Source organism: Macrotis lagotis, chromosome 6, assembly GCF_037893015.1.
Source record: "Macrotis lagotis isolate mMagLag1 chromosome 6, bilby.v1.9.chrom.fasta, whole genome shotgun sequence".
NCBI lineage: Eukaryota > Metazoa > Chordata > Mammalia > Peramelemorphia > Peramelidae > Macrotis > Macrotis lagotis.
The window spans coordinates 39,887,270-39,907,478 of NC_133663.1; the positions used below are offsets into that span (position 1 = coordinate 39,887,270).

The window sequence follows — 20,209 nt, forward strand, 5'->3', positions numbered from 1 at the left end:
GCCTGCAAACATGCCTATGTCTCTTCATTCTCCAAAAACCCTAGGCATTATCCTACTTCTCTCCACCATTTTATAGCTAAACTCTGAGAAGATCATGTCTAACTTCTATTCCTTTACACTTACTCTTACTTCACTTAATTCTGGCTTCTGCCCTCATCATTCAACTGAAGTTGCTCTCTCTCAAGTTATGAATATCTTTTCTTTAACAAAGCCAATGGGTTATTATTTTTCCAGTCCTCAGTTTTCTTGTTCTCTCTGTAGCCTCTGAAGCTGTCAATTTCTTGGAGATTCTCTCATCTCTAGTTAAGTATGATACTGCTCTCCCTACGCCTCTCTGACTACCCCTCAGTCTCAAGGTCATGCCTGCTAATTAGGGAGGGTGCCAAGGCTCTCTCCTGGATTTGCTTCTCTTCATCCACTATTCTATTTCACATAATGATCTCATCAGCTCCCATGGTTTCAATTTTCATCTCTATGCAGATAATTCTTATAGCCCTACCTTCTTTCCTGACCTCTAGTCTTGCATCTCCAACTGCTTTTTAAATAATTCAAACTGAATATCCCATAGATACCTTAAACTCAAATGTCTAAAACTAAACTCATTATTTTCTCCACTCACCACTCCTCTCTACCTACTCTCTTCTTAGTGTCTAAAGTATCTCCATCTTCTCAATCTCCTTGACTCACAATCAGGGTATCATTCTTGATTCTAGAGTAACAATAGTCTAACATTCTAATGAATATATAGGAAACCCTTATTCAAGGAGATGATGCTCAATTCACAGTCTTAATCATGGTGTCAGCAATATGTATGTATCTACACACACACACACACACACACACACACACACACACACTCTCTCTCTCTCTCTCTCTCTCTCTCTCTCTCTCTCTCTCTCTCTCATTTCTCTTGCCTCTTGTCTCCTCATCTGTAATAAGAGAAAGTTGGACAAGATGACCTCTAGGGTTCCTTTCCGCTCTAAATCTATTTAACTATATATGAGTAGAAGAGGAACTGAGTCAATCAGAGAGTAAGAATGAAAATCTACCAATGTATATCTTGTTACCCATGAAAAGAAGAAAAGAGAGAAGTGAATTGGGGAGAAAAAAGAAGGGCAGAGAGGAAAAAACAAAAAGACCTCTAGGGGTAGCTAGGTGGCGCAGTGGATAGTGCACTGACTGTGGAGTCAGGAGGTCCTGAGTTCAAATCTAACCTCAGACACTTAATGACTACCTAGCTGTGTGATCTTGGGCAAGTCACTTAATCCCATTGTCCTAAATACATTTTTTAAAAATTAAAAAAAAAAAATAGGAACAGCTAGGTGGCGCAGTGGATAGAGCATCGGCCCTGGAGTCAGGAGTACCTGAGTTCAAATCCAGCCTCAGACACTTAATAATTGCCTTGTGTGGCCTTGAGCAAGCCAATTAACCCCATTGTCTTGTAAAAAAAAAAACTAAAAAAAATTTTTAAAACCTGGAAAAAAATTTTAAAAAGAACTCTAGACATGGACAAGAAATCCACAAGATCCAAAAATGTAAGGGGGAGTTAACTTGTATTGCTAAGCCAAAGGTATCCTGTATTCATTACAATGCACCTGTCTAATAGGATGGAATCTAGATGGGCAGGCTGGTAAGGTGGTATGAGCAGAGCAGAGCAGAGCAGAGCAAAGAAAGCCTTGGATGCGGAAGTCAGAAGATTTATTCCAGTCGTGCCAACACCATCTAGTAGCTATGGGATGTTGGTCAAGTGACTAAACACTTTAGCCTCAGCTTCCTCCCTCTGTAAAATGGAAACAACTGCCAAACTGACCTCAGGACCAAAAGAGAAATAAACTATAAAAGGACTCCTCCAAATGTGAAGTTTTGTGCCTTACTCAACATGAGGCAGCATACCATATCTTTTTTTTTAGGTTTGTGTTTTTTTTTTGCAAGGCAAATAGGGTTAAGTGGCTTGCCCAAGGCCACACAGCTAGGTAATTATTAAGTGTCTGAGACCGGATTTGAACCCAGGTACTCCTGACTCCAGGGCCGGTGCTTTATCCACTGCGCCACCTAGCCGCCCCCAACATACCACATCTTGAATTCAGCAAGTATTTATGTGTTTCCTCTCATTCATCCCACATGAATGGGCCAGGTAAAAGAAACGGGGACCCAAACTCAGGGTGTGGCAGTGGGAACAAGAAAGGAGGGGCTATTGATATATTCTGGAAAACTGATAAATGCTGTTAATGGCTGCCTATGTATGACAGAGAAGACAAAGATGGTCCCATGGTTTCAAATCCAGATGACTTAGAAAATGATAGTTTAATTATGCAAAAGTCAGGACAAATGACTTGAGTTTGGAGGACAGTAGGGATGATGAAATCAATTAGGAGAACTGTAAAAATTCTACTGAGGGGCACTAGTTGGTACAGTGGATAGAGCACCGATCTTGGAGTCAGGAGGACCTGAGTTCAAATCCAGGCTCAGACACAATAATTACCTAGCTGTGTGACCTTGGGCAAGCCACTTAACCCCATTGCCTTGCAGAAAGCCAAAAATAACCCCAAAACTCTGCTGAGTTTTCTATACCTCAATCACTTCCCCTTACCATTTGAGAAAAGTTATCCTAAGGTATAAGCAGTTCCATTCATATCTGCCCAAAGGTCTTCAGTCATGTTGGATAAATTTTGAGTAACTGCCACTTAGAATAGAGACATGCTCTTCCCAGAATAATGGAATAGGAGAATTAAAGGGAACATTACCAGTCACTAATCCGATCCATCCCCCAAAAGGAAGTCCCTCCCTTACCAAATGACAGGTGGGAAAGGCTGTATTCTGTGTCAGCTAAACAACATTCAATGAAGTAATGCTGAGTGAGATAAGTAGAATCAGAAGAACATTATATACCATATCAACATGAGATGATGATCAACCTTGATGGACTTGCTCATTCCATCAGTTCAATAATCAGGGACAATTTTAGGGGATCTGGACAATACCATCTGTATTCAGAGAAGGAACTGTGAGTTTAAACAATTTTAAAATTGTTCAATTTTTAAAAGTTGTCTTATGTCTTATGTAATTTGTTTTCTTTCTTCCTTTTGGATCTGATCCTTCTCTTATAACACATTCAGTTTCAAACTATGCTTTTTCATGGATGCAAATGTAAAACTTATATCAGATAGCCTTCTGGTGGTGGGAGGGGGAGGGGAGGGAGCAAAATTCAAAACCTTACAAAAAAATGATTAGTAGAAACTACCATTGTATGTAATTGAAAAACAAATAAAATATTTAAATAATAGAAAGAAAGAAAGAAAGAAAGAAAGAAAGAAAGAAAGAAAGAAAGAAAGAAAGAAAGAAAGAAAGAAAGAAAGAAAGAAAGAAAAAGGAAAGAAGGAAGGAAGGAAGGAAGGAGGGAAGGAAGGAAGGAAGGAAGGAAGGAAGGAAGGAGGGTAGGAAAATTACTGTTGTAGTTGGAAAATAAATAAATAAAATAGCATAATTTTTAAAATAGCATAAAAAAAACAATATGGAAATAGCCATTGCATCTGCTCCATGTTGGATGAACCCACAGTCCACCCAGGCCATCCATAAGGTGAATTCCATGGTTGTACAATAACATTCACTCAACCAACCAGTCTCTAAAGGTTCCATATCTTGACTCAAGGCCCTCTCTTGACTCATTATTCTGCATTGTTTTTCTCATATTTCCAAGGAAACTCATAAAATTTAGCAATTCATCCTTATAGCAATTCATGAGGTTGTTGGCTTGGGGAGGTGTTATTTCATTTTAAGGAGTGGGGAGAAAAGGAAAACAATGTAGGTGACCACTATGATTAGTCCTACTTTACAGCCTGCAAATTGGAGTGGAAAAAACCAAAACTTTTGTTGCCACCATCCTCAGAAAAAAGAAAGCTCCCTGAAAGTAGGAGCTATTTCACTCTGTCTTATACCCCAAATCCTACCACAAAGGAGTCTATAGGGAATTTTGGTTGAGAAATGAATTTGGATTTTTATTCAAGTTTTCCACTTGATCCTGGAGTCCAGAAGGAGTTTAAATCAGGTTTCCTGCTAGGTAGGCAAGAAAAGGAATTATTTGGGGGGGTTTTTTTGACCAGGCAATAGGATTAAGTGACTTGCCCCAGGTCACACAGCTAGATAATTATTAAGTGTCTGAGGCTGTATTTGAACTCAGGTCCCCCTGAATCCAGGGTCAGTGCTCTTATTCACTGCACCACCTAGCTGCCCCAAAAGGGATTATTTGTGAAGTCCTCTAATTGGAACAGCCTAGAAATCACTCCTTTCTCTCAGTTTGATAGATCAGATTCACTTAACCTAGGAAGTGGAGAATTACAGGGAGACTAATTGCCATTAACTCTATTTTCATCATATCTGAACCACATTCAATATAAAGTCTCCACTGCTAAGGCCAGCAGTACTTCCCATCCAGGCCCCTGAATAAAGACAGAGAGAGAGACAAGACCACATCTCAGAGCCATTTGCATACCTGGCTGATAATAGGCTTATAGAAAAACAAATTAAACATGACTATCTATTAATCTTCCAGCTGCCAGCTGCCATGAAATATCTGGCAGGACTGTTTCTCATTGAGTAAGACAAGAAAATTTTGTTTCTAAGAAAGCTGAGTCCTTTCTGACCAACCTTACCTGAGGAGGAGCTGACACAACAGGAGGGGGTACAGGCTCCACTATATTGCTCATTCTGGTAGAGGGTGGACAGCTACTCGCCGCATAGTAATTCCGGAGTTTCTTACTATGATTTTTACCCTAGAAATGGAATGGCAAAAGGTCACTGACACCAGGAAACTTGTCAATCATCTGAAGATTTTTTAAAATAACATTCACTCATTCATTCACCCAATATAGATTATTACAATCTATTACTATCAGTATGCTGGATACAAAGTACAAAAATGAAGCATCCCATGAATCCAAATAGCTTTTGCTCTAGGGAGCTACAATGTATATACAAAGTGAAGTAGGATACAGAATATACAAAAGTAATTTCATGTAAGAATTTTTATATAGGAAGGAATTGCTCCAGGTCCTTAAGCTTTTTGCATCAGAGACCCATTGGGCAGAATCAATCCAGTGAAACTTGGGGCGCCTCTCAGAACAATAGGTTTACAGGCATAAAACAAAATACAAAGAAATGAGCTACCACAAAAAACTTATAAAAGTCAGTGTTTCAAAATTAAAAAGAAAATTAAAGTTCAAAGGAACAGATATGAGAAGAAACCTCCAACCCTATTTCTCAGCAAAAGTGCTGTACATTGAACATTCAATCTTTTTCAATGTATTGATCAATTTTATTGATTTTGCCCCCTCTCTTGGTTTCTTTTTTTAAAAAAAAATACTGTTTTCTTTGTTTAACATGTTGTTAAACATGTTGTTTAACATGGTTGTACATATATATACATATATATAAATATATATATATATATATATATATATATATATATCAAATTACTTGCTGTCTTGGGAGAGAGGGGAGAAGGGAAGCAGAAGGAAAAAAGATCTTACAAAAATGAATGTTGTGGGGGGCAGCTAGGTGGCATCGTGGATAGAGCACTAGCCATGGAGTCAGGAAGACCCGAGTTCAAATCTGACCTCAGATACTTACTTGCCTAGCTGTGTGACCTTGGATAAGTCAATTAACCCCATTGCCTTGCAAAAACTTAAAAAAAAGAATGTTGAAGACCATCTTTACACGTAATTGGAAAAAAGTAAAATACTAATAAATGCAAAAAAAGCACTATTTGCAATATAGGAGGATAGTTCCCTGAAAGAAGAGGTCTGCTGGAGGAAATTATGATGATGTGAAAAAACAAAACATTTTAATAGTTTATATTTAAATATAAATAAAATACCTAATATTGTGGGATAGCAATTATGTTGAGATAACTATGGAAATACGTTTTTTTAAGTTCACAGACCCCAGGTTAAGAATCCCTGAAAGAGGCCAATATCCTCATTTTATAGATACAGGAACATGAGTCTCAGAAAAAGGAAGTGATTTAGTCAACATCACATTGGAAGTAGAAAGAGAGGGATTTGTATCCACTGAAACCAGTCCCTCTATACTATGTATATATTTATTTCATACTTTCAGCATTAACAAAAAAAATCACCTCATTGAACTCTGTATACATAGTAACACGAGATTTGATTAATTCCTAATCTAAAAGTTGCCAATTACTTTTCTTATTGTTATCCAGTCATTTCAGATACAGCTGACTCTGTGTGCCCTCATTTGAAGTTTTCTTAGCAAAGATACTAGAGTGCTTTACCATTTTCTTCTCCAGCCCAGAAAACTGAGGCAAACAGAGTTAAGTGATTTGTCCAAGGTCATATAGTTAGTGTCTGAAGTCACATTTAAATTTAGACTCCAGATTCAGTACTATATCCACTGTACAAATAGAACAGAGATTTTGCACCAAACCTAGGAGAAATGAAATTTGTAAAACTAGAACTATATTGAGTCTTCCCTATGATCACTATACTTTCTCTAACTTAAGAACAATCACATGTATTAACTGCCTATATAGGAGCTTAATGGCATTATCAATTCTCTCTAGTAGTTTCAGAGGATCTCAGAGTAAGTTGAAAGGTTCCCAGAGGCCATCTGATCTAACTTCCTCTCTTTTTACAGATGAGGAGAATAAGGTCCAGAGATGAGAAGTTGCTTGCCACATGGGGGTAGGTCCTCTGACTCCAAATTGACTGCTCTAGACACTGTACCATCCTGCTATTGGGCCAGATAACCTGAAATAAATGATATTGGCTAGAGAATAAAGTCATCTGACTTCCAACCTGCTATCATCCCAATTTGTCAGTGCTCCTGTAATACAAGCACCAACCATTAGCTAAGAAAGGGAACAAAGCAATGCTGAGTAAGAGGGAGAAGCTTGAACAAACTTTTCAAAAATCATTTCAGATAATACAAGATGACAAAACAAGGGGGATGGCGATGAGGGGTTTACAGAATTTCCTCAAGTGTGCATATTTAATTTATTAAAATCTAAGAATGACTAGGTGGTTTATGTTAAAAAGTTCCATCTGGATCAAAAGTCTAGGGAGCAAGATTAAGGAGTCCTGTATTATCAGAACTTAATACTGTCCTCATATCAGAGGAGCACTTCAATTAACAATTTTGTGTACATTTTTGTTTACTCTTCTCAGCTGTGTGGTATGATGAAGAATATCAGATTAGGGAGTTAGGAGAAACCTAGATTCAAATCCCACCACTGATAACTTCATTTATCCATTCCTCAAACATTTATTAAACTCTTAATGTATATCATGAAAAGTGCCATATGCTAGAAATACAAAGACAAAAGAAAAATGCTAACCCTCCAGGAACTGACACTCTCTTGGATTTAACTGAGGAAAACATGTAACATCTCTGAGTCTGTTTTCTTCATCTGTAAAACAGGGATGATAATCTACCCCCCAAGAGGCAACATGGAGACAATCACTAAAATAGAGGGCTGGCCTTGGTTTCAGGGACATTTGGCTCTGACCCATACTGATTTGTGTATGTGACTTCCCTAGTCTTAGCAGATATCCTTCTGGGTCTAAGTTACAACTATATCACAATTCAGCACTGATAGAGGGAATTACTACAGCAGGAGTTCCCTTATGTCAATACCTAAAACAAGAAAGAAATAGAATCTGCCTTCCTAGCATGGTGTTGGGATCCAGTCAAATAATATCTCTCAAGTAATAAACCTTCAAGTAGATTGCTAACCCTGACTAAAAGAAAAAATGTTTAGTTGTCAATTTAACCACCATATCTTTGAACTTCAAATATATGATCTTTTCACTGTACAATGATATTAGTTCATATTTCTATAGAGTTTTAAGGCTTATGTGGCTCTTCTCCAACCACTTAGTAAAGAATGGAATATAAGCATTTTTCTTCCCTCTCTACTGCCCTTCCCTTCCCCCCCCAATCAATCTACCCACAAGAATGAACATACCTGCTAAGCATTACTGTATTATACTCTAGGGATACAAAGTCAAGGGGCAAACAAACTTTGCCTTCAAAGAGCATTTTTTTGAATTGCGAAACTTAGATGCAGCTGCTATGACTAGCCAAGATCCACACATGTAGTGGGAGTCTGAGTTAGGATTCAAACTCATCCCCCCCACTCCCCACTCCCAGAAGCCAACACTAGCACTCTGTGATTTCATGCCTACAATGACCCAGATAAAACTATTACCAGTACTAAATATGAACTTTGATGGGGGTGGGGGTAAGGTACTGGTTTATCTTTATTTTCTGCAGTGTTGGACACCTCCTCTTGCCTTGCTCCCACCATTGATGGTAGTGGGTAATGTCTAGGTATACCAGAGGCGGTTCGACTCAAGTGACCTAGGAGAAGGCTATTAGAGAGAGTCACTATTTATTTTTTTTAATTTTTTTAGGTTTTTGCAAGGCAAATGGGGTTAAGTGGCTTGCCCTAGGCCACACAGCTAGGTCATTATTAAATTTCTGACGCCGGATTTGAACCCAGATACTCCTGACTCCAGGGCCGGTGCTTTATCCACTACGCCACCTAGCCGCCCTGAGAGTCATGATTTCTAAACTTTGGTGATTCAGTATTAAAAAGCAACTTGGGCAGCTAGGTGGCACAGTGGATAGAGCACAGGCCCTGGAGTTAGAAGTACCTGAGTTCAAATCCGGCGTCAGACATTTAATAATGACCTAGCTGGGTGGCCTTGGGCAAGCCACTCAACCCCATTTGTCTTGCAAAATTCTAAAAAATAAAAAAAAGCAACTGTCAAAAGTGTCACTTTTATGGGACTTCAGAAAAGCCAAGACTTAAATGAACAGATGTTGAGTGAAATGAACAGAACCAGAAGAACATTATCACAGTGATGATCAACTATAATGGACTTGTTCATTTCTAGCAGTATAATAATCAAAGACAATTCTAAAAGACTTGTGATGGAAAATTCCATCCATATCCAGAGAGGAAACTGTAGAGTTTAAATGCAAAACAAAGTTTACTGTCTTCAGTTTTTAAAAGGTGTCTTATATACTGTCAATTGTTTTCCCTCTTTAATGTTTTTTCCTTCAGTTTGTATTGGATTCTTCTTTCACAACAAGATTAATATGAATCTGTTTAGTATAATTACACATGTAGCATCTATATTAGATTGCTTTCTGTCAGGGGGAGGGGAGAAAGAAGGGAGAGAGAGACAAAAATGTAAAACTCAAAGGCTCAAAAGAAAAAAATGATTGGTGAAAACTACCATTGCATGTTGTTGGAAAGACAAATAAATAAAAAAAAATTAAATTTGAAAAAATGTGTCATTTATGTTTAAGCAGAATTTTTAACCAAGGAATAGTATCTGGATACCTTTTCTTATAGATACTACATAAAATAAGCTTATTACATTAAATATCATTCCTTCTAAAGGTACCTATTTTTCCCTCTGAATGCTGGAGGCCTTCTCTTGAATACCAGATAACAGAAGTAATAGGTTCTTACCTAATTATCAAACATTATAAATATTAATATGTGGCACAGTGGAAACAATCAAGTCTGGAGGCAGGAGGACCTGAGTTCAACTTCATCTTTAGACATTTACTAGCTGTGTGACCCTGGGCAAGTCACTTAACCCTATCTGCTTCAGTTTTCTCATCTGTAAAATGAGCTGGAGAAGGACATGGCAGACTACTCCAATTTTTGCCAAGAAAATCCCAAATGGGGACACAGAGCGTCAGACAAGACTAAAATAGTTTTACATAAATACTAATCCCTACTTAAGAAAGTAAAGAAGACCCTTTAAAAAGGACTTTGTCCTTTCCAATTTTCTGTGAATGGCAGCATGATGTCAACATCTCAATTTGTTCTTGACCATAATAAATAATACGAAACACTGGTCTTATAGTCACAAGACCTGGATACAAATCCTTCTACTTACTACAAGTATAACATTGAACATGTCACTACATCATCTTTAAAATTAAGAGGTCAGACTCTGATCTCCCACATCCCTTTACAACTCTAAATCTACGATTAGTATGACATAGTTCATTGACCTGGGTTCAAATCCTTTCTGGCCCTTGAATTTTATGTGATAATGATGCCACTTAATATCTCTGGCCCTTGGTTTCAGTAGCTGGGTTTTTTTTTAAAGTGCTAAACTGAGCTCATTTGAGACATTCCAGCTCCAAATCTGTGATCCAGTCTCATAAATGTGAGCCTTCCAAAAAGAAAAGCTCATGCTTCTTGGGGTTTCCCCCTAATTTGGGTTCATAAATTTCCTCCTCGAGAGAATCTTCTCTCAACTTGGGACATTTTTGCTGATAAGCTTAGCACTGTTGAACAGTATACCAGGTTTGCCCCTAAGGAGAAGCAGCCTGTAGATAAATGCTAATAAAAATGAAGGCATGGTTTGTCTCCAGTAATTTGATTTTTAAATTAAGTTACAACCAAAACCATGATTTTGCAGGTATAAATATAAATGACCTCATTTAAAAATAAAATAGCCTGGAAGCATTGGAATGCTAGTTGACCAGTATAAGAATCCCTGAAACAAGGCAAAAAATTGCTCCAAACTTAAAGCAAACTCCAGAGCAGATCTGGTCCATACTAGGAAACAAGAATAAGTTTTAGAAGTTTTATTAAGTGCTCCAGGTTGTAGAAATATGTTAAAATACTGCAAGACACTGCTCAGACTGGACAAATGACTTTCTCTTTCATCGTTTCAATTAACATTTCAATTAATCAAGCAATCAATAACAATTAAGTGTCTGCTATGTGCATTTATTAAACACCTATGGTTTGTGATTTCCATATTAAAATTAATGAGCTAATATTCCTGGGGGAAAGGGTAATACCCTGGGGAAAATGTTTATAGCTTGAAACTAGCATATATGATGCCAATGAAAATTTTTATATATTAGTACAATGTGTTGACTGGAGGACCAGCCTCAGGAGATGGAAAGAACTGAGTTCAAGAAAGCCTCTGATCCATATTGGCTGTGTGAACCTAGAAAAAGCCCTTAATTTCTCATGAAATTTTCCTGGGCCTTGATTTCCTCCTTTGTAAAATTTAAGTATGGAGCACAACAACCTCTGGGATCCTTTGCAGCTCTGTATCTGTGATACTAAAATGATAAGTTACAGAAAAACTTCTGTTCTATACTGATAGAGGTATTTTCCTATACCACTGAAATCACATGTCTAAACACCTTCAAAAGAAAAATTCCAAAACAAATTATAGAACGGAAGCTCTGCTGCCCCACTAGAAAAAGATAAAGGACACATTTTTAGTAGCATTCCATAGAGAAGGGTATGGGGCTTGGAATCAGGAAAAATTAAGGTCACATCCTGCTTCTTATACTGACTCACACTAGGACTTAACTATTATATCACAGAGGGACTGCAATCTGAAATGGTAGAAAGAATTCCCTTCTCAAGTCAATAAAATCCCCAGCCCTTCTATCTATCTTGCATATGCAAAAAAAAAAAAAAAAAAAACACAGATGACCTGCCCCACAGAAAACAGGTAACTGCAAAATTGGCTTTTCAGAAATTCTGAAAGACCTAAAAGAGACAGCAGGGAATAGCAGATAAGAATACTTGACCCAAGAAGACCCAAATTCAAATCTGGTTTCATATACTTGTCTACATTAGCATAGACAAGTCACCCAATACTCTGAGCCTCAGTTTTCTCATTTTTTAAATGTGAATAATAATAGCACCTCTTTCATAGAGTTGCTAGGAGTATCAAATGAGACAATGGGAAAAAAACAAATGAGACTTTTCCAAACTCAAATCACCACATAATGTGAGCTATTATCTTCACCAGCTGTTCCAGATGTTCTCTGTGCTATGGTTCTATTTTATTAGTCTCCAGCCCTGTTTTCCTTCACTTTTCTTACTCCAGTAACTCCAACACAGTCTTATTCTTTTCCTTAACCCTCTTATCATTCTGTCCATGGCTCTATGGTCAGTAGACCTTGAACCAGTATCTGGAGGCCACATGAAAGCTTTTGTCTCCCTGATCCTCTTTTCTCATCTGTAAAACCAAGATGACATGTGTAAATCCCTACTTTGCAATGGATCAGTACAGCATATATGTCCAGTATTTAAGCCTCTGGGTTATAGGTGCTTAACATGTTTTGTCATGGACCCTTTGGCAATTTGGGGTCCCCTTCTCAGAAAAAAATTTCTTTCATATATATTCCTAATTGAAGCAAACATTCAATTTCAGGTATAGGTTTATGTAAATAAAAATGTAATCATCTTTTTTCCATCCAAGCTCAGAAACCCACTGAAATCTATTCACAGACCCCTTAGAAACCCATAAACCCCAGGTTAAGAACTTCTATTCTATAGAAATATCAGTAATTATTATTAACATTATTATTACTAAATTAAGTATTAACATTAACAATTATTGTGATTGTTGTGATTAACAAGTAGTAGTAGTAGTAGTAGTAGTATTAATATTGTTGTTAATTTATATTAGTTTCCTTGTGCCTACAACTCCAACAAATAAGGGTAACATTATAGAATGAGAGTTGGAAGGAAACTTGGAAGTCATCTAATTCAGCCTCCTTTTTTTTTACAGAGGAAGCAACTGAGCCACATAACTGTAAAGGGCCTTGCCCAAGGTCAAACAGATACTGAGTACAAGATCTGGGGGATCAAATCTTGATGCTATGACTATTAATCTAGGGCTCTGTCCATGGTACCACTCTCTCCACTTTATCCCTATAACATGTTGCCCTACTCTGGTCACTCTGTAACTTAGATTATTAAGACAGCTACCCAATCATTTGCTTCCTGTTTGTTGTTTTTTTCCCCTTCCAAATTTAATTAGCTAATTACATCAGACTTGAAGTAGCAAGAAACCAGTGCTATCATCAATCTGATCACCAGTCAATTTTGATATTCACTGAACAGCAGACACACAATCCAAATACTAAAGCATAATAAATCAGAGGGGAAATCTGAATGAGGACTCATTTTCATTGCTATCTGTTTGAAGTTCAGTGTTCAACATCATAGCATTTGAAATATACTGAATTCCCCCATGTGTGATTAGTATCTTCCTTATCATCTGTCCAAACTATTTAAGAAAAACTAAATCTACAGCTACATAAAAGCATCTTGGCAAATAAAATAGCTGGAAAGAATTTGGGGCTTGGAGTCAGAAAGATCAGGATTTAAATTCCACCTCCAATACCTATTAACTATCTGACTCAGGGCAAATAACTTAATTGCTGAGCCTCACTTTTCTCATTGGTAAAATGAAGATAATGATATCTGTAGTGATTATCCATAATGTAAGGCTCAAAAGAGATAACAGATGTAAAAAATTGTCTACTCTTAAGGCACTATATGAGATACCAATGATATTATAACATTATTGATAATATATCATTGATATATGACAATGTATATCAATATATCAATTAATCAAATATATATCATTTATTATTATATTATAATGAGATTGTATTAAAGCATAAGTATAAAACAGCCTAAATTTTCTCCTATTACTTTCAAATTCTGAAATTACTTTCAAAGTTTCTTTAAAAGATAAACCAAAAAAAATCACAGAACTTCAGTGTCAGAAGCAACCTCAGTGCCTATCCAGTCCAATTCATACAAATAAACAAAGGCCAAGTAGGCTTGGCCAATGGCTCATCCCACCTCTTCTGAAAGACCTCCAATGAAAGTCATATGCATCACATGTGTACATACTAATCTACCTGCCTGTTTGACTTTTAGGAGATCAGAGTCTCCCAATAATCACATATTCATTTAGGTTGTTAAAAATATCTCATCAAGACCATTTCAATAACTGTCCACCTGGTGATCTTACTATTAGTTATTTCCACTTCAAACTATGTCCCAACTATTTTAGTCTTCTGTTGTAGATAATAGAGTGTAAACTCCTTGAAAGCAATGACTATTTGATTTTCGATTTTGTATCCCCAGCATCTAAAACAATGATTGATATGTATTGAGAGCCTAATCAATACCTTTTTGAATGATAATTCATATCTTTCCCCTACCTAAAACCAAAGGTGGTTCACCCTTGCCTTCCTTCCTAGCTTGGCCTCCTTCTTCCCTCTTTAATGTACTGTTTACTAGGGGTATTGAATATAAGACCCAAGAGCCATGAGGTACACAGCATGACCAAGTATGCCCTAAACCAGAATCAAATGCAAATTTGAAATATTAAACAAAATAAATAAAAATATAGTAAAACACAAATATCAATGTTTTTCTCTAAGTCAGTATGCAGTACACATAGATCTCTATGTATGATTTAGTGACCCACATTTCTATTTACAGATGGTGTGGGACACCACTGCCTGACCTTACAGCCAAGAGGTTCAGTGATAGAATGACTACAAGGCCAGTTTAGGAGAGAGAAAATCCTGGTTCAAGTCCTTCCTCTGATGCATAGTAGTTGGGTAACCATGTCACTGAGTTCTTCTATAAAGCTATAAATTAGATGTGTTGCAGCACTGCATCTGTAGAAGTTTTTGTCTTGTGTGGATGACAAGCTAGAATTCAAACTCAGAATCCCAGAGACCAACATCAGTGCTCTCTCCATCCTATCATACTCCTCTCTGTATCAAGGAGTGAACACAATCAGATCTGGAATTCCCTTACCTGAGAGTCAAAACTCTGATTTTCTCTACTCAACAATTTAAATATAAAGCATACTAGGTATACTACATGTCAAAAATACTAACTTCTGACCTCCTGATTCCACTATAAGGCCATCTGGAAAAGAAGGATTAGCAGATGAAATATGGCTATTTTGCTTGAGGTTTGTTAAATTCAGAATTTTTTAAAATCCAAAAGTTCAAATTTTCAAAAATAAAGATTGAATTATCTTCCCTACATTCAGAAAAATCACTGTTCAACTACCACCACCACCCTCAAAAAAATAAAACCACAAAGTTACACACAGACTTGCCTATTCCCCATTTCTATACCTGGTCCTCAATGTCCTCCTCTTATTCTTTTACTCATAACATTCTTTATACCTTTTGCTTGCTCTCAATTTTTAACAAACCAAATTATCTAAAGCCAACACTGGACCAAAATATCTTTCCCTAGATTTAGTTATTTCAAGGCAGTTGCTAAGAGCTGTGAGCAAGGCTATGAGGGATGATGTTGCTCCTTCATTTGGCTCCTAGGGGCTTCAAACAGAGGAAACCTTGGGTTATACATGTGTCATCTTAGCATATTGAGCTGAAATGGAAAAGCTGTTCCAATGACTTGCCATTGTTATTCAAATCTCCCACCTAAAGATTTCATTTTCAAGTTCTTCTGATAGGCAACAAATAAGGGACATAAGACTTGGCTTTTGATTGTTTAAAAAAAAAATCTTTACACATTTCCTGAGTGCTTACTCTGTACTGACCATCTGGGATTAATGCAGAGTGAGGTTTATGATCCTCAAGGGCCAGAGGATCATAAAAGCTTTAGAGTTTATGAGAACTCAAAGGTAATCCAATCCAACCTTCCCATTTTATAGATGAGAAAAATCAAACCCTTGACAAGGTCACCCAGGTACTAAATGACAGAGTCAAAATTTGAACTCAGAAACACACTGGCTCCAAATCAGAACTGCTTCCCAATATATCCCACTGACTCCTGATTTCAGGGTGATCTGATTCATACATATAATACTCAGTAAATGAGATAAGCAGGATGAAATAAACAGAGAGGTGGAGCTAGAAGGGACTTTAGGAGCCATCTAATCCAACCTCATTTTTAAAATGGGGAAACCAAGCCTCAGAGAGAAGAGGTAATTGCCCAAAGCTCATTCAAACTCAGATCCTCTGCCTCTAAGGGCAAAGTATTTTCCAAGGCCCAATAACATCTCCATAAGGGAAATCCAAATATTATGCTGTGAGAATCCAGAGAAATGAGAGAACATTTCAACTTCAGGCAGTTAGAAGGAATAGGGAAAAGAAATAAGGAGAAGTGCTACCCAGAGGTAGTCTGGCTTGAGCTGAGCTTTAAGGGATGGATAAGATTTCAATAGGTGGGGATAGAGGCATCCTAAGTATAAATTCCATTCATCCAACATTTATTAAGTCAACTATGGGCAAGATACCAGGAAAGCAAAGACAAAAATAGGCTCTGCTCTGACCTCAATGAGCTCTCTACTGGAGGAGAAAACACCCACATAAAGAGGTAAATATGAACTAATTTCAGAAGAACTAGTTGCAGTAACAACTGGAGAAATCGGAAAAGACATCTTGGAGGAAGTGGCATTTGCAGCAAGGTTTGAAGGGCTCTAAGGACCCCAAGAGGAGGAAGAAGAGGGACAGAATTCCAGGAATGTTGGAAAAGCCTAAGTAAAGGTGGAGGGGAGGCATGGACAGTCATGAATAGCAAGATCAGCTCAACAGCAACATGCAAAAGGGAGTGTAATATATAATCCACATGCAACCCAATTATAAACACATTTAAATGCCAAATAATGACGGACTTTAAATGTGCAAAAGAAGAGTTTGCATTTTATTCTATAGTCATAGGAAGCCACTGAAGCTTCTTGAGCAAAGTAGTGGCATGTTCAGCACTGTGGTTTAGAAATATCAATTTGGTAGCTATGCATTTGACAAATTTGATGGGATGGCTGGGCACAGGGAATCAATTAGAAGGCTATCCCAATGGCCTTGGTGAGAGGTGATGAGGACCTGACTTAGGGTGACTGAAGTGTTCCTTGAAGAGAAGGCAATGGATGCTGGAGAAGTGCATCCCAGTGTTTCTTGAGTGGGAGGAAAAATCAAAGATTTTGACTCTCAGGTTGGGACTCTAGGAGTCAAGGATGGTGCCCTGGATAAGAAAAGAGAAATCAGAATGAAGGGTAGGTTAAAAGAGGAAGAGATGGGGCGGCTAGGTGGCGCAGTGGATAAAGCACCGGCCCTGGAGTTCAAATCCGGTCTCAGACACTTAATAATTACCTAGCTGTGTGGCCTTGGGCAAGCCACTCAACCCTATTTGCCTTGCAAAAAAAAAAAAAAAAAACTTAAAAAAAAAGAGGAAGAGAAAGAAATCTGGTTTGGACATGAATACAAGATACCTATTAGATTTCAGTTAAAAATATCCAGTAGATGATTGGAAATGGAGGAATTAGACATATAGATTTGAAAATAATGTCCATGGAACATCGGAAAGAATTCTGTGAGTCTTAAGAGCAAAGGATTAGAATCCTCTAAACTCTTTGAACATGTTGTCAGTACCACCTTTCAGGTCTCAGCATGTTACCTAGGCTTTGAATCCTGGCTGTTACTTAACTCTGGTCAACTCAGTTGCCTTCTCTGGGTCTCAGTGTTCTCATCTATAAAGTAAGCAGACTGGGCAAGTCCCTTTCATCTCTGATTCTCCAGATTGTCTCAATCTGGCTAGAAAATGATAAATAAAATTCATTTCATGGAAAGACTTGATAGCGAGGGGATTTGGAGTTACTTTGGGGCAGTCTGCAACCACAGAAGGTTGAGATGATAGGGTAATGGTTCAAGAAGATTAATCTGCCTGGTATGTAGGTTGGCCTAAGGAGAAAAGATGACAGCTGGGAGACCAGTTGGATGATGTTGAAATGGTCTAGACAAGAAGCCATAAGGCCTGACATAATCATGGGGAATGAAAAGTAGAGGACAGATTTGAGAGACCTTCAGAAGTTGAAAAGCTAGAGGATTCATGGCAGTAAACACTTGTCAAAAGCAAAGCTATAGGAGTAATGTTTGTCCTTCATTTTTGAGGAAGACCACAACATCAGGGAGGTGATGCCATGACAAGCACATGAATTGGATTTGAATAAGGAGGGCTGTGCTATGTTACCAATCTCACTTTCTCCTCCAGAACTATCTGGGTCCAGTAGCCAGATGTGAATCAGGACACCTGGAGATGGCCCTGGATGCAAAACAACTAAGGTTAAAAGGCTTGCCCAAGGTCACACATCTAGCAAATGGCAAATGTCTGAGGCTGAATTCAAACTCCTGTCCTCCTGACTCCAAGGACAGTGCTCTATCCACTGTGCCAACTAGCTGCCCCCTAAAGGAGTAGAAGTAGAAGGGGCAAAGGGACTCAAGGTTTTGAGATGGAGAAAATGAGGTTAACAGAATCAAGCAAGTCAAAAAGAATAATTTGAAGGGAAAGGACACCTTTGAAGTGTTGGTGGCACATCCTGGTGAAAATATTCAGCAGGCAGACAGGAATTTGGGTTAAGGGCCTGAAAGAGAGGTTAGAATCAGAAATACAGATTTGAAAAAAATCACATAACCTCAAAATTAGAAGGAATCTCAGAGACCTAAAGATACAGTTTGATAAAACTTGACTCAGATTAAGAAGGACCTAGGTTCAAATTGTTTCTCAAGGTACTTATGCACTGTAGAACCCTGGGCAAATCACTTAAGTGATTCATGCACATGATCTCTTTGTACGAGTTTCCACATTTGGAAAATGAAGGCATCAGACTCAAGGATCTCTAAGGATCATGTGGATCATAATCTACCTAATCTAACCCGCCCTTACCAAGAATTCCCTCAGCTACATTTCTGAGAAGTTATCGTTCAGCCTGCCTTAAAATCTCCAGTGCCACGCAAGTCAACTCATTCCAAGTATAAAGGAAGGGCTTTTTTCCCATGAAATCAAAGTCCAGATCTGAAACTTGTAACCACTGTTCCAAGTTCGATCCACAAGAGCAGAGCAGGGCTGATTCCTATACTACAGAACACCCCTTTAAAGACTGGAGGTATCTGCACATAAGTGATCATTTTAGATGATGGTGATAGAATAGATGAGATCATTCAGAAAAGTGTGCAATGAGGTCAAAAGGTCAAAAGAAGTGATTTGGAGAATGTCTAAAGGGTTGGAAATGCCTAAACTTTCAGTTGATAAGAAGAAGCAGGAGGAGAAAAAGAAGTAAAAGCCCAGAGAATCCTGGGAGCCCAGTATTGTGGAGGTCAAGTAAGCAGAGACAGATGATCAAGGAGAGGAACAATTAAAACAAGGCAAAAGACATACTTCAAGGGATTGAGGAATAAGGAATAAGCAAAAGAAAGCTGAGAAGGAAGATTATCCTTTCTAGATTTTTAATTACAGAAGAAAACAAAAAAAAAAAGAAAATAGTAACTTGGAGAAAGAAGTTTTTTGGTTGTTGCCTTTTCTTTCTTTCTTTCTTTTTAAATAATTGGGGAAAATTGTTTGGATAGGAAGGAACATTTGTAGGAGCCATTGTAGAGTCAAAACAGTGGAAATTTGACACACAAGAGAAGAACTGATTGGGGTTCATTGACTATCACTCATTACCTGAGTGTCTTTAACCTAGTTATTTCACTTTTTCAAACTTCAGTTTCCTCATTCTTCAAGTTAGAAAGAATAGATTAGATAATCTTGAAGCTACTTTCAAGTTTTAAATCTAAGGTATTAAGATTAAAGATAAAAGAGGCAATTGTGAAGCCAAAATTACAAGTCTTGTGATTGTAGCATCTTCTTGGCAATTTCTAGTCATGGAGAGTTCCCTAGAGCAGTGAGATGTTAAGTGACTTGCCTAGAGTCAGATATTATAGCAGAGTCACACAGTATGTCAGAGGTCTTTTTAGCTTCAATGTCAGTTCTCTATCCATATTCCAAGTCTGCCTCAGGCAAGTCTAAAATTGGGATGTCAGTAACTTGAAAAGGCCTTCAATATCTCAAGAATAGGAGGCAGTAGGAGGAGCAGCTAGGTGGCTCAGTGAGTAGAGCACCAGCCCTGGAGTTGGGAGGACCTGAGTTTAAGAGTTGCTTGGCTGTGTGACCTTGGACAAGTCACTTAACCCCCCTGCCTTGCCAAACAAAAAAGAATAGGAGGCAATAGTGAATAGAGAAGAGTGACTAGGAATCAGGAAAATCTAAATCCAGATCCTGACTCAGACACTGGCAGATGCATAATCCTGGGTAAATTACTCTCTGGGCCTCAATTTCTTCATTCATAAAACTAAGGAGTAGTCATGGATAATCTTCCAACTTTAAATCTATGATCCCATGGTCTTCATTTTTACTAATGAAAAAACTGAGGTTCAGAAGAGTGCTATGGAAAGTAGCACAGGTACAAGGTAAAGTTTCTGAGATAGGCATCTATATTTGCTCCAAGTTCAGTACTCTCCTCCTTCACCACATTGCCTTTCAAATATCCTACTTCACTGCCCTTTTTGATTTAGATTT

The 20,209-nt window shown here is 37.8% G+C and overlaps 1 protein-coding gene across 6 annotated transcripts in view; it reads right to left on the minus strand.

The window, feature by feature from the left end:
* ZMAT3 (zinc finger matrin-type 3) overlaps positions 1 to 20,209 on the minus strand; it is a 54,149-nt gene that overhangs the window by 11,234 nt on the left and 22,706 nt on the right. For all 6 annotated transcript variants that reach the window (XM_074190968.1, XM_074190967.1, XM_074190963.1 and 3 more), the window contains one exon: positions 4,650 to 4,769. In XM_074190968.1, the coding sequence (XP_074047069.1) occupies positions 4,650 to 4,769 (120 nt within the window). The remainder of the gene's footprint in view (positions 1 to 4,649; positions 4,770 to 20,209) is intronic.